Here is a 14,530-nt window from a genome sequence, read left to right on the forward strand (position 1 = left end):
GATGGGCAAAAGGGAGGGTTGGAAAGGGGGTGAAATTGGGGTTGGGGGTGCTGTAGAAGTGGCCAGGAGGGCTTTCCCTCCCTCTTTCATATGATGAAAGGAGAGAGAGAAAAGAAAAAAGAGGACGGGGTAGAGATCCAGATGAAAGTGAAGGGAGGGGTGGGACGAGGAGAGAGGGGGGGGTTCTTCTGTTTTGTCTCCAGCAGTTTAGTCTGACTGGAAACACGAGGCTGTACACAACATCTCTTTATTATCATCCAAAACAGCGCAGAGCTAGAAAGCTCCACCATATTGAGTGGCTCAGTCTACCAATGGTCAAACGTCTAACGCGATGGACTCGCCGCATATTTACTGTTCCCTAAGCCTCTCATACGGGCTGAATACCCCCCCTCCTGAAAAAGGCACTTAATTTTGTGGTGTATCGTGCGCTTTAGCGGATGCATGACGGCTTTGTGTACCTGCCAGTCCCCCAAATCCATCATGAGGCTGGCCAAGCTGTATCAGCACGGCGCTCGTCTGCATTCTCATGCTGAGGAAAACCCGGCTTAACCGAGGGGATTTGGGCCCAACTCCAGGAACGGTGGCGGAGAGAAAAATGGGATGGCACAAAAGAGGGATAAGCACGATGGGTCTGAGTGGCAAACTGGGACCTCCCAAAATAACTCAAGTGAGGGGAGATCTGTGTATGTGTGTGTGTCCTCAATTAGGATGCTAATTTGCAGTTAAAGGGGCTCTCCCCTTGTGTTTCAACAACCTCTCACAAAGAGTTTTTAAGGAGAAATTCTGGATTTGTGTACCTACTCTCTTGTCTATAGCATGAGTGCATGTGGACACACACTCTCTCACAAACACACCCTCGCATTCTCTCTCTCTGAAGGGTAGAGCCCCAGGTGACCCTGCTCCTCTCTATTCACATGAAAGAGAATGAGAGAGAGAGAGAGAGAGAGAGAGAGAGAGAGAGAGAGAGAGATGGAGCAAATGGTAAGAGGACAGCTTTCAATTATCACAATTTTACAAACATGGGGTAGAAAAAAAGAACAGAGTGAAAGGAAAAAACAGAGGGAATGATAGGCGGAGAAATTACTAAAACACGCTGTGACTCTCCACACACACTCTTGTATTGTCTGCGTTTAACTAAATCAAAGTAATATGTGCAGCGGGTTGGTGACCACAGTCGTGATGAGCCATGGTCAACTCACAGAGGTCAAGTCCTCCACTGTGCATGCAGCTGCATGACAGACTGTGTGTGCCTGTGTGTGTGTGTGTGTGTGTGTGTGTGTGTGTGTGTGCTCCTGGGCTCCGGTTCCCTCTGATCCTTCCCTTATCTCTCAACCCCCCTTCCCCCCACCCCCCCACCACACACACACACACACACACACACACACACTCACACACACGCATGCACACACCCACCCTTGTCTGCCGCCAGCCGAGTCCCCTGCGGCCTGGCGCAGCAAACAGATCGATACACCGGAGCTAGGCCGCATTAATATCTGTCGCTCCACGCCCCCCACCCAGGCGCCCGCTCAGCTTCCCCAACACACATACACACACACACACACACACACACACACACACACTCACATCCGAGCACCCACACGCAAGCACCTAAATCACACAAACACACATCACACCCGCACCGGCGGCGGAAATGGCCCCTAGCTCCTGAGGGATCTGTCTAATTAAAAAAGAGGGGGGGAGCTGAGGAGGAGGGAGACAGGGGGATGTGGGGGAGAGAGAGATAGAGGATGAGAGAGAGAGGGAGTGAGAGAGAGGTGAGATCGAGGGAGGAGAGAGAGAGCAGGATGGATTTTTCTCTCATTAGAAGCCATGTCTCCTGGTGTGGCCTGGCCTAGCTGATAATGATGAGGCCTCTTCTCCTCCGAGGGCGAGAGAGAACGGGAGGGTTGAGAGAGAGAGAGAAAGAGAGAGAGAGAGAGAGTTGATGGAGGGATGAAGTAAGAGAGAGATGGAGCGAGGCCGGCAGTAGAGGGCAGAAAGCAGAGGGAGAGGGCAGACAGATAGATGGAGAAGGTGATGGGAGGCGGGGGTAAAAACACTCGGCACCCCATGTGTGAAGTTGCTTCATGGTCGCTCTACATGGCACAAAAACACAGGCCATTATTTGTTTTGAAAACATTATCACACACGCACACTCATTTTCCACTGTTTTTCTACCCTTCTCTTTTCTACCCATTCCATCCGTTCATTTCCTCACATTTGCTTGAAATTGGTCAGCTCAAAAGCGTGCAAAATGGATTTGCCCGGTGTGTGCTAATTTCATACGCCTGTGCCAAAGTCTGTGTATTGAGTTTATCTTTGTTCCACGTGCGTGCTCGTGTGCGTTCGCGTGTGTGTGTGTGTGTGCGTTTATATTGGCTCAACACAGGGATTAGAAAATGCATGTCGATCATTTTCAGCAGCAGTGTAGAATGAGCTGAATTGAGTTTAGAAATGACTTATTGGGGTGTTGGCGAGGTATCAGCACACTTTAGCCCCCAAACAGCACAAAGGAAAGCTTTTTGAAACCTTAACACTCGCAGTTATAGCCAACATGCAGTGCGTTTCAGTTTAAAATGTTGAACGTCGTCAATGTTTAAAGTATCTTATGCTGAGTCTAGAGGTGAACGACTTTGAAGTTTGTTTTTATCCCTCTTCTCTTTCCCCCTCTTGTCTCTGCCTCCACTTTTCTATGCAACTCCCTGTTTTCTTTCCTGTTTGCCTCAACACCTTCGTCATGCCAACAAAATTTTCCTGTCTTTCTCTCTCCAACCCCCCAACCCCCCTCCCCCCACCCACCCACCACCATCCAGATGTGTTGCGTGCTCGCCAGGAGGCGTTGGCTGCAGCGGTGAGGAACCCAGGAGCCCTGGAGGCTCACCTGCCCTCGGCTGGCAGCTCCTCTTCATCCAGCCAGAGACGCAAGCAGGGTCTGCCGCAGCACCGAGATGCACACTACACGGACAGGTAGGAAAGACAGAGACACACACACACACACACACACACACACACACACACACACACACACACACACTCTCGCAACCTAAATCTCTCAGTCAGCCCAGTCCTAGCCAGATATCTAAACTGCAACCCTGCCCTGCTTGCAATATTCATCATTAATAAAGCCCAACACCCACATCCTCCACACATACATACTGCATGAGAGGCCCCGGTTGCTGTATGTGCATGTTTGTGTGCGTGTATGTGTGCCCATGCGCACGTGCACATGCAGTGGCACAACAGAAAATGGCTGAATTGTGCCTTGAAATGAAGCAATATGAGAAAAAATTGTGGGGAATTTGTGGGAGAAAAAGGTATGAAAAGAAATCAAGTTAACTGGCTCCTGCCAGTTTGCATCATAACACCGCTGCAACCGTTCTTCTCCATCCATCCATCATCCATCCATCCATCCATCATCCATCCATCCATCCCCATCTTGCTCAGCTTGATCTCATCTCGTCTTTACTGTTGCACAGTGTGTGTGTTTGTGTGCACGTGTGAATGTACGTGCATCTTGCACACATATATGGCTGAAGTAAGGATAACCTCTTGGCTACTGCCATGGAGCTGCACGCCTGCATCCAAACCTCCTCCTCTCTTCTCTTCTGCCTCCTTTCCTCTATCTCCTTCTCCTCCTCCCATCTCTCCTCCTCCCTCCTCTCCCCTTGGCGCTGGCCCCTGCGCCTCCCAAACAAAGCCGGGGGCAGCGGGAGTGGGCGGGTAATTGCTTGTCGATTATTTATGTGGCGCGGGGAGAGGCGGGGGATCGATAATGGGCCGGCGGGGCGGCGGCAGGGGTGTGTGTGCGTGCGTGTGTGTGTGTGTGTGTGAGAGCGAGAGCGAGAGAGAGAGCGGAGGGTGGTGGTGGTGGGGGTGGGGATATAAGCAGGAAGCAGAGCGGCCGGGCGCTGCGTGGTGCAGCTCTGGGGGGCTGCGGGGGTGTATATATATATGTGTGTGTGTGTGTGTGTGTGTGTGTGTGTGTGTGTGTGTGTGTGGCTGCGTGAAGAGGGCTGGGATGGGGTGGGGGGTGTGATTGTGTGTGTGTGCGTTTGTTTGTTCCATTTTTCAAGCTGGCGGTCTGCATGCGTGCTCAACTCTGCGGATTGAATTTGGGTTTGTTTGTGTGAATATGTGTGCTAATTTGTGTGTGTGTGTGTGTGTGTGTTTGCGAGGCCAGTGGTGCATTGTGAATGTGGTCAGTGAGCCGCGGCTGTTCTCCAACAGCACACAGAGTAATTAGCCACACAGGACTGGGGAGAGTTAACTAGGCCTTACCCTCCCTCCCTTCCTCCGTCCATCCATCCCCGTCTACCTCCCGCTCACCTCCTCTTTAACCCTTTCACTCCCGGCTCCTCTTGTGCTGCTGATTGAAAAAAGAAGGGTTTAGGAGGAAGAGATGCTGGAGTGCCCTTCCTAATAGTTGTGCTGCTGCCCAAAGTGAGACTGAGAGACACAAATCGTACAAGTGCATGCAAATCTGTGTATATTTGCTGCACTTTTGTATACTCATGTGTGCATGCTTGTATGTATGTAAATTTGTGTGCTTTGTGTGGTTGCTAGCCAGAGGATTTTTTTTCACTGACAGTAAAAGGCCAGGCTCCCCCTCTCCAGTCGCATAAAACATACATCATCCACAACGGTCAAAGAGAGCAAGAGAGACAGAAAAATAAAAGAGAAAGGAGAAGAGAATTACTGCAAAGTAGAGAGAAAATTAAAAATGGAAATAATTGGCGAGTTAAAGGAAGGAGAAAAGGAGGAGAAAGCAAAGGCTGAGGAAGTGAGTTAGAGACGGAATCTCTCTCTCTAACTCTCTCTGTGGCTCACCTTTCCATCGACCCCTCATCATTGATTATCTGGGGCCCATTAGGGCCCATTGTTAAAAACAAATCATTAGGGCCGCTCGATGGGCTCTGAACCTGGCGCTCCATTTGTCTGGCCTTAAATGGCATTGGGCTCACCAAGCATCTGCAAGGCAAATAGAGGGAGGGATGGAGAAGGGTGGAGAGAAAAGGAAAAAGACAGAGAGAGCGGAGACGGCAGAAAGGGAAGAAGTAGAAAACATGGTGGCTTGAGAACGAGGAAGGAGAAAGGGAAAGGACACAGGAAAAAGCAACAGCGGAGATGGCGAGAGGAGGATGTGACTGAGGGAGAGAAAGACTGAGATAGAGAAGGAGAGATGAACCAAAATAGGGAGCGAGGAGATAGAAAGAGTGTGAGATGGGGGGGAGAGAGAGAGAGGGAGAGAAAGAGAGAGAGAGCGAGCGGAGGGAGCCTCATCCATTTTAATGAGCTTCCTGTGTAAATGTGTTCCTGCGGAGAAGGAGCCGAAGGCGGCCGCGCGGCGCTCCTAATCCCCCCACGCTCCCGTCATTAAGGGCAGCCCTGTCACACACACACAGGCACATGCACAGGCGCACACACATACACAGAGGCGCACACACACACATTCCCTGGGCTGCTGCGGGACGGGGCCGCTGTCGCCACTCTGACAGGTCGTCACACACCAGTGAATTCCCCAGGAGCCCCTGGCCTCACTGCAGGCGGAGAGAGAGAGAGAGAGAGAGAGAGAGAGAGAGAGAGAGAGAGAGAGAGAGAGAGAGAATAGAAATACAGGAGGAACGGAGAGAGAAAAAGCAAAAGACAGAAATAAATTCATCAGTATCCAGTGATACAGTGTTGCATGATTACGAGCGTCCCTGGGAAATGCTTGACAAATATTCAGTTTGTAAATATGCCTATTTCCTATTTCCAGCGCCACATCACCCCAAACTAGGTGAGCACTCTGGACTTTTTATAGCAGGTTAGCAAGTTACCGGTTGCTAAAATGCACAGATAGGCACACACGCACACATAAACACACACACACACGCACGCCCAAGAGCAAAACGACTAATGTCTGCCACTCCTTCCCCAAAATTGCCTCTTATAAAAGGATAGAGAAGGAGAGAGAGATGGAGGAAGGGAGTGGAAGGGAGTGCCAGACGCACGCTCTCTCTCTCTCTTTCTGTTTCACCCCCCCCTCCCCTCCTCTCTCTCTCTCTTTCAGTTTCTCTCTCTCTCTCCCTCTCTCTCTCTCCCCGTGATTAGGCCTAATTATGGTGGCGCAGACGCCTGGCAGCCCCAGTCATGCAGCTTTAATTGACCGTTATTCATCTGCGGGCTAACGCTAGGCAAGGCGAGGGTAGGCGGCGCACAGAGAGGGAGGGAAGATCAGAAGTGGGGGGTGGAGGAGTGGAGGGATGGAGGGATGGAGGAGGGGGGGTGGACGGGAGTTTGGCATGCGGGAGCTTTAGCGTAGCCTAGTGGAACTGCGCGTTGCAGGCTAATTGCTAGCCCCGAGGGATTAGGCCAGGTGATTACACACTGGGCGGTGTAATTACATAAGCAGCGGCTAGCGGGGCCCCGGCTCGCGGCTCCGGGGTCACGCGCCGCAGCCCTCACCCAAGATTAATTGGAGCTGCCACCGGAGTGCGAGGCACCGCCGGAGAGAGCGGTTATACGATTAGCATTAACATTTCAGCGGCGGAGGCGATCGATGAATGGTTTTCACCCCCCACCTCCACGGCGCTGACTACGACCCCCCATCTCATCTCCCGCTCTCTCTCTCTCTCCCTCTCGCTCTCTCTTCCATGCGTGCCTCCTCCTCTCCCTCTCTCTCTCTCTCCTTTTCCCTCACCATTTAGTGTGAGGCGGGAGACATGCAGGCGCTAGCTAATTTGAACACGGTTGCAAAACAATATTTGCGGTTGCATGCGTCCCAGTGTTGGTTTTGATTTTCTTGTTTTCCTCAGCTTGTTTCCTATGTATGCTTTTGTGCGCGGCAGTCACACACAGCTGAGCTCCGATTGGTGTGATAGCAGCTGGGGTTGGGGAGGCGGCGGTGGTGGAGGTGGAGGGGGGGCAGGGCAGGAAAAGAGGGGTATGGGAAGGAAAGGCAGAGGAAGAGGAGAAAATGCACTGTAAATGGCTGTGGTTCAAGACAGCAAGCGGGCAGGGAGCAGCGTCACTCCACTCCCACACTGAAAGCCTCGGACACATCCACACACCTCGCACCGGGTCACGGTGCAGATGCCTCACCGCGTCTCCACCAACAGCTTTTTATCTTCGAAACCACACAGTCTGCCGTGGAAAGGTGGAGAAACAGAGGGAAGAAAGGCAAAAGTGGGAGAGAAAGAAGCCGAAAGATACAAAGAGGTGGGAGAAGAGCAGAGGGAGGAGAGACGTGATGAGCTGGAGGGATGAAGAAAGCAGAGGAAAAACTACAGAGATGTGAGAGGAATAAAACAGGAGGGCGACTGATGGAGGGAAGAGAGAAAGAGACAGGTCAGAGAGAAGCAGAGAGAGGAGTAAGTGGAGAAAACGAGAGAAAGGGTGAGAGAGAAAGACAGAGAGAGAGAAAGGTGAGAGGCGCTTTTTTCCCCCTGAAGGAGGACAAAAGAAGAAGCCCATAATGGAGAGGCCTTTTCAGACGCGGAGGTTGCAGGACGCTCCATCTTTTCACGGGCTTCAATGCAGCCCAGAGAGCAAGAAGGGAGAGAGGGAGGGAAGGAAAGAGAAGGGGCGTAAAAAAAAAGGAGAGAAGAGAGGAGGGATGAGTGTTAATTAGAAGGTCCTTCAGCCCGTGGCCCCGGTCGAGACGCAGGGGCCGCCCCAGCTGTCGGAGCATGACACACTGGCATTGTGCATTCAGCCCTCATTATGTGTGCGTGTGTGAGCGTAGCGTTGTGTGTGTGTGTCTCTGTATACAGTGTATGTGTGTGTGCGCGCGTGTGTGTGAGCGAGAGAGAGAGGCGGCAGGAGAAGGGAAGGCTGCAGCCCAGGGTACAACCATGGCCAGCGGCGCTTGCTGCGGCGTGACAAGACTGATGAGGCACTGGGGCGACACAGGGGCCTCTGGAGCTCCACTGATAAAAATACACCACATACAGTGGTGTGACATGCACACACACACTCGTGCATCCACACACTCTTGCAGAATGAGTTGATACATACTAAAATCCACCAAAAATAGAAAATTATTATGCTAACTCGACTAATGCAAAGAATCATACATAATGCATCCGTTCACGCTAGTTTTTTTCTTTCTTTAAATCTTGGGGCTGTAAGCAAATTTGATTGTTGCGTCTTCTCAGAAATCCAAATTGAACTAAACGTTGTTATTTATGTTTGCATCCACAGGGAACTGTCCCACCCTCCGCCCCTGCTGTCACCCCAGAGCGCCCCTCACATCGCCTTAGGACCTCACCTGCGGCCCCCTTTCCTGGGCATGCCCTCCGCCCTGTGCCAGGCCCCAGGTGAGTCATCGCTAATGCTTCAGCTAATAAGCTGCTATTATTGTACAGGAACATTTTGGTACAGTGTGCCAGTTATGGATATAACAATATCTTTTTTTGTGGCTAATAGTGAAATCCAGCATCCTCTCACCGTAGCAGACAATATGCAACATGTAATACAAATGCAGGTGCAGCTTTTCAGACAGGCCTGCCCTAAGAGAAGTGTTTGCTTCTTTTTTTAACAAAAGACTGTGTTAGTTTTACTCTTTTGACAGATTTACAGTTTAAGTAAAAGAGATGCATGTTTGGGAAAAAAGTTCCATAAGTGCCAATTTCACACTTAGCTAAGTCTTGACAGTAAAAATAATACTGGACTGACAAGATATTACTTTTTAACGCTAATGTTGTATGACTTACATCCATATTTGCGAAAACCTTTTTTTTTTTTTTTTTTTGTGGCACAGGTCACAGATGAGGCAAGTTTTCTTGTAGTGGACATTCTGGGAGCTTTTATTTATAAATGTGTTGATATGTTTTCCTGATGTTTTGTGCTGTTTCTGACACAGGTTATGGTTTCCTCCAACCAGCTCAAGCTGAGATCTTTGCACGGCAACAAGAGATGCTGAGGAAGCAGAATCTGGCAAGGTGTGTGTTGTAATGCAATGTAACAATGGTGTGTTATATGACAAGTATATTGATAAGTTCAGTGACAGCTAGACAGCGCTAGAAATGCAGTGATATGCATTTAATATCAGCCAGTTCAGATTTTAGGGAAGGGCAGAATGCAAACTTGCAAACACAGTGTAAGGTTCATGTGTTTTTAATGCAGAGCAGCAGTGCTGTAAATCTGACCAGACCAACCTGCTTCAGCAGTTGGCCGGTATGCTAATCTCCCCATGTGTTTCACAACCTCAGACTTGAGATGTCAGCAGAGCTGCTGAGACAGAAGGAGCTGGAGAGCCTGCACCACCGGCAGCAGCAGCAGCGTCTGCTCGGCTCCGACCCGCTGGGGGGTCTGCCTCCCGGCCTGCCCCCCGACCACCCGGCCCTGCGCAGCCTGCACGACATCCCAGAGGGTCACCCCCTGCGAGAGGAACTGGCCCGTCGCTCCAATGCCATGTTGGTGCTTCGCCACGGGGCGGCCACGCCCCTCCTAACCCTCAACCACCAGCAGCAGCAGCTGGGGGCCTCCTCCACGCCCAAAGATGGCCAGGCACAGAGCGCCACCGCTGGGCCGGATGCCGATTCCAGGAAGGGCTCCCGCAGGGGCCCCCACACGCTGCTCCGTGCTGGGGACCACACAGGAGGGAGGGAGGACAGAGGAAGGGAGGGAGAGAGGGAGGGGCAGGACGAGGAGATGAAGGACTCGGACAGCGAGGCAGAGATGGGCGAGGAGAGGCTGGAAGGCGCGGGTGCCAAGGCCAGCATTGTGCCCAGGGACAGGGAGAGAGACGTGGGTAAAGAGTTGGGCAGCAAGGCAGCATGTGACAGTGCCAAGGAGACTGGAGAGAGCTCGGGCCGGCTCAGCGCCCCCTGTAGTTCGGCAGGCGCAGAGTCGCCCAGCCGGCACCTCTTCACCCCAGGGCTGGGCAAGGGCGACATCAAGTACCACCTGCCACCTGGGCTCATGCCACCTCTGCCTGCTCTGCATGCCCAGACGCTGCCCTTCGGATTCCCCTACGCCAACCCCTACTTTCATGCGGGTAAGGCACACACACGAACGCATGCACACACGCACACACACACACATACACTCACACTCACGCACACACAGGACCTAGGGCAGACATGTGAAAACCATTAGCATTACTCTTTCTTTGTGTCTCCAGTGTGGAGACCTCTCCCTGTTAGGGGCCCTGCCTCTGACCCTGATGTGACCCTCACGCACACCACCACAGCCACGTGGGGGGAAGAGGGGTTGTTTGTTCTCTCACTCACACACACACACACACACAAACCCACCCACACACTTGCGCGCACACCTCAAATGGAAACAACCTTGTATAACCTCATTATACTTGCTGCAAATTCAAAAAACGTCATCAAGTAGCTTTCATCTCATTCAAATAGATTCTTACCAAAGATTCCTCACTCATTTAAATTAAGTCTGAGTTTTCTACCTCACCTCAGCATGCTTGCTAAGCCTCTTGAAAAGATTAATAAAAATTTAATTTCAAGATTTGACCTAAATGTGACCCATTATCCTAAATATTTAAAAACTGACCCAAAACTTTCTGTAAACCCACAGGTTTCAGGTTCTGCATCACTAAAAAGAGATGTGAAACAAAACAGCAGGCTCCTCCATCTTTATACTTGCTATGTATAACATGACAGTGTTTCTGTGCACTCACAGTGTTTCACCCACTGCTGCTCCTTTAGGGTCCATGGGAGGTCTTTTCATGGATGGGGAGGACTCGGCCACAGCAAACCCTGTGGAGGACATCAGCAAGTGGAGCGTGGAGGATGTGTGCGGCTTCATAAGCAGCCTGGCCGGATGTGCCGAATACACCCAGGTGAGGACCTAGGGAGGAGGAGGAAGAGAGAGAGAGGAAGTGAGACAAAGAGAGAGGTGGAGGGCAGGTGCAGGCTGACCATGAACCATAGAATAATATTGATTAGGATATAATTCATAATACAGTAATACTTCTGTAGTATTTTCAAGGGCATCTCTCATTGCTCTTAGGTGGAAGCACAAAACCCGCACAGCACAATAAATTTTCCATTGCTTGAGGGAAAATGAACTGTGTGTCTAGAGAGTTTATTGTGTATGAATGCAGGTGTGTGTGTGGTTGTGTGTGCATGTTTGAGCTAATGTCCACAGGTGGCAGTTTATTTGTAGGTTGGGAATGAATGTGGGTGTGTGCTTGCATGTGAACATGTACCTGTAGGTTGTGTGAATAGATAAGTGTGTGAAGAAATTTGTTCCAAAATGAGATATCCACCCACCACGTGACAAACGTGGCGCTGTCTACTACAAAATGAGAAGATAGCAAAATAGTAAACAGATATTTGTTGACTTTTAAAAAGACAACAGGCTGCTCATTTCAGTTGTAGGAAAATCTTCTCAATACGGATGTCTATCATTTTGGAATAGAGCTCTCTATTTGTAGAGTATGAATGAATACTTGTGTGTTTTAGGGATGTCACAATGCCAGATTTTTTGGTAACTGAATCAATACCGGTGAAAATCCACAATTCTCAATATGTGATTTGGGCCATAGGCCACAGTACATACATCAGAATAAATACACACTTTGTAGCCTTCAAGCAGAAAACAACACAGCCAAAGCTCTAGGAAATGTCCTGCTGTAACGACAAATCAAATGGTGTGATTATGTTCTTATTCTGATTTACAGTGCAGCTTTTTGTTTTAAGTAAGTAGGTGTTTTAAGAATTAAAACATATGGCTTAAGGTTTCATTAGTTGACAGAGTGAGGGATCAAATACTACCAACATTATAAACACTAGTATTGACCTCATTTTAAGTAAGTAAGTGTTGATTCTTGTGGCATCCCTAGAGTGTATAGGTATGTTTGTGGGTTATGTGTGAAAGAGTGTGTGTGTGTATGCCGGGGCTGTGGCTGAAGTGGCTGTGTCTCTGCCAGGTGTTTCGGGAGCAGGCCATTGATGGAGAGACATTACCCCTGCTTACTGAGGAGCATCTGCTCAACACCATGGGACTAAAGCTGGGGCCTGCGCTCAAGATCCGCTCGCAGGTACACACACCACAGACCCGTGTGCCAGTGTGTGTGTTCGTGTGGACTCATGAGTGCATCACAGGGGTAGATGAACTGCGTGTGTGAGAGCGTGCGCTTGGGTGTCAAAGTATGAATGTGTGTGTTTGTCTCGGTAGGCTCGCCCAAAACTATTAGCGTAGCGTAGTTTTGTTCCTACAGTTAACCTGCCCCATAGACTGTAGCCTTTCTCCCTCTCCTCTCTCTCTGTCTAAAACACAGCATACCAGATTATTCCATTATAAATTACTCGACTGGCTCTCGCTGACTGTCATATGGTGTCCTCTCAACTCCTCAGGTGGCGCGGCGTGTTGGCAGGATTTTCTACATGACAAGTTTCCCGCTGGCACTCCCGTTGCCGCCGTCTGCCACTCTGCGCCCCCCAGAACGGGACCGGGACCCCCTGACCACACAGTCTGACACCCCCCTGCCCCTCTCACTCTCCCATCCCCATCGGCCCGCCTCCGCAAGCAGCAGCTCCTCCCCGTACGGTGGCCCCACCCCGGGACGTTCCTCCCCCAAGCAAGAGAATGGCAATGGCTCCACGGTGGTGGGAGGGTATGAAGCCAAAACCCCTTCGTAGGAGTGGACATCCTGGGATGTGGAGGGCAGACCTGCCTCAGCCCGACTGGAAGGCCAAGCAGAAGGGGGAAGGGATGAGGGTTAACTGAACCAGAGGGCTATTTGACTCCGAGGCCCTGTTTACCAGACTTTGTCTTGACCATCCCCTCTCCCCCACCTTGGGACCTTTAAGCTGAGACTCAAACTTTATGGGAAATATTGGACTGGAACAAAAGAGGACAACCGGATGATATGGACCATATCAGGCAAACCAATCAGCTTCCAAGTTTCTCTGCGGTGGCTGTAGCCGAGCAGAATCCAAAGAAACTGGGTTGGAGGGAGACACGTGAAGCGACAGAGGAATAGAGAAAGAGAAAAAAGAAGAGGAGGAAAAGCAGACAGCTGGTCACAGACAGCCTGCCAAAAAAAGGAGCGAAGCCCCGCCACAAATACGACATTCTTGCGAGTCAGACAGTCAGACGCTAGCGGAAACTCTTCCTTCCTTCCTGGGCTGAAGGAAGCTCTGCTCTCTCGCTTTCTTTCTCTGTCTCTATCTCTCTGACTGCTCCCACCACAAGCTCTGCAGAACCCAGGAATTAAAAAGAGAGACGCCTCTCCCCACTTTTCTCTCCTTCCTCCCCCCTCTTCCTCTCCCCTGCCTGTCTCCCCGAGGCAAAACAGCTCTGTAGAGCGGTCTTATAGAGGCTGAAGTTGAAGCATATGCTGAGCAGGACTAGATCTGACCAACTCCCTCTCATCACTGCAACTATGCATTCCACTGTCCCAATACCAAAGATGACCGGATGTGTGGAATTGGAACCATGTTTCACAATGTTTCTGCTGTTTCTTTTTGCATAACGGTGTTAGACAAAGACGTGGTCCACTAGGAGAAAGCTAGGCTAGTGCCTCATATGATGGACTCTGTCTGAGGTGACACAGGTACCACAGGGTGGGGCTTTCACTTCCCGACCCACATGACATACAAAAGGCTTCAAAACATGTTGCTGATATGGAAGAGCCTCGAAGACGCCTCCATGGCGGCTGTGGAGCGCAGGGCTAACGCCGTATGCTCATACTGACTACTGTGGGAGCTAGAAATTAAAACCATGCAAAATTGTACAGAATCATGCTTAAGATGAAAATATCCTGAAGGTTACATACGTGGTACATTTTCATTTGTTTAAATGTAGTTGCACGAATACAGTTTTCTTTACTGAAAAATGTGACTTGCTGAACTTTGGTGGTACTTTTTGTTCATTTTTTTGTTTTGTTTTGTTTTTGTTTTGTTCTGCCATTTTTTAAAAGTGTAATATTAAAAGAAGCCCCAATCTTGAATGCTACTTCAGCATATAAATACGAGGAAAAATATTTATAGGACTTTTGATGTAGTAGATAAAGCAGATTATGATATGTATTATAATTAGCCCTTGAGATGGATCCCAAAGATACCTTTACTTTGTTTTCTCTTGGTTGCAGGGAAAAGAAAGGCACAAAGCTCTTAAATGCAAATGTTTTGAATTTGTTATGGATTTTTTTTTTTTAACTATGTAAGCAATGAATTAAAAATGGTCTCTAGATTTCCCTTCAAAGTTTTGTCTTCATCCTATTTTTCTATTCACCACATGGTGAAATAAATCCTGAAGAAATTCCTCTGCCTTTCCTCTTCTCTCTCGTGTGCGTACTGCATGTGTGCCTTCAAAAGACAACGTGCCTTTTCCTCCTCCTCAGGTGTTTGTGCTTATTACGTCTATAAAAATGTGCATGAGGGCGTATGCAGCCTCCTGATGTGGCTCTGTGTCTGTGAAGGGGAGGTGACCCACAGGGGCAGAGTTCAGGTCAACACCAGCTGTCAGAGTGTGAGGTTCAGCCGCAGGCCAAGGCCTCCCTGCCTGTGGGGATAAACCTGACCCTCCTCCTACACACACACACACACACACACACACACACACACACACACAC

The 14,530-nt window shown here is 49.9% G+C and overlaps 1 protein-coding gene across 3 annotated transcripts in view; it reads left to right on the top strand.

The window, feature by feature from the left end:
• samd11 (sterile alpha motif domain containing 11) overlaps positions 1-14,225 on the top strand; it is a 52,614-nt gene extending 38,389 nt beyond the window's left edge. Inside the window, exons 7-13 of one of the 3 annotated variants that reach the window (XM_030055269.1) lie at positions 2,814-2,967; positions 8,182-8,297; positions 8,843-8,921; positions 9,192-9,979; positions 10,656-10,789; positions 11,882-11,992; positions 12,309-14,225. In XM_030055269.1, coding sequence (XP_029911129.1) covers positions 2,814-2,967; positions 8,182-8,297; positions 8,843-8,921; positions 9,192-9,979; positions 10,656-10,789; positions 11,882-11,992; positions 12,309-12,593 — 1,667 coding nt within the window. In that variant the 3' untranslated portion in view covers positions 12,594-14,225. The other 2 variants (XM_030055270.1, XM_030055271.1) reach the window with 2 other exon arrangements.
• The last annotated feature ends 305 nt before the right edge of the window (positions 14,226-14,530 follow it).

The sequence above is a fragment of the Myripristis murdjan genome, chromosome 7, assembly GCF_902150065.1.
Source record: "Myripristis murdjan chromosome 7, fMyrMur1.1, whole genome shotgun sequence".
NCBI classification, from domain to species: Eukaryota; Metazoa; Chordata; class Actinopteri; order Holocentriformes; family Holocentridae; genus Myripristis; species Myripristis murdjan.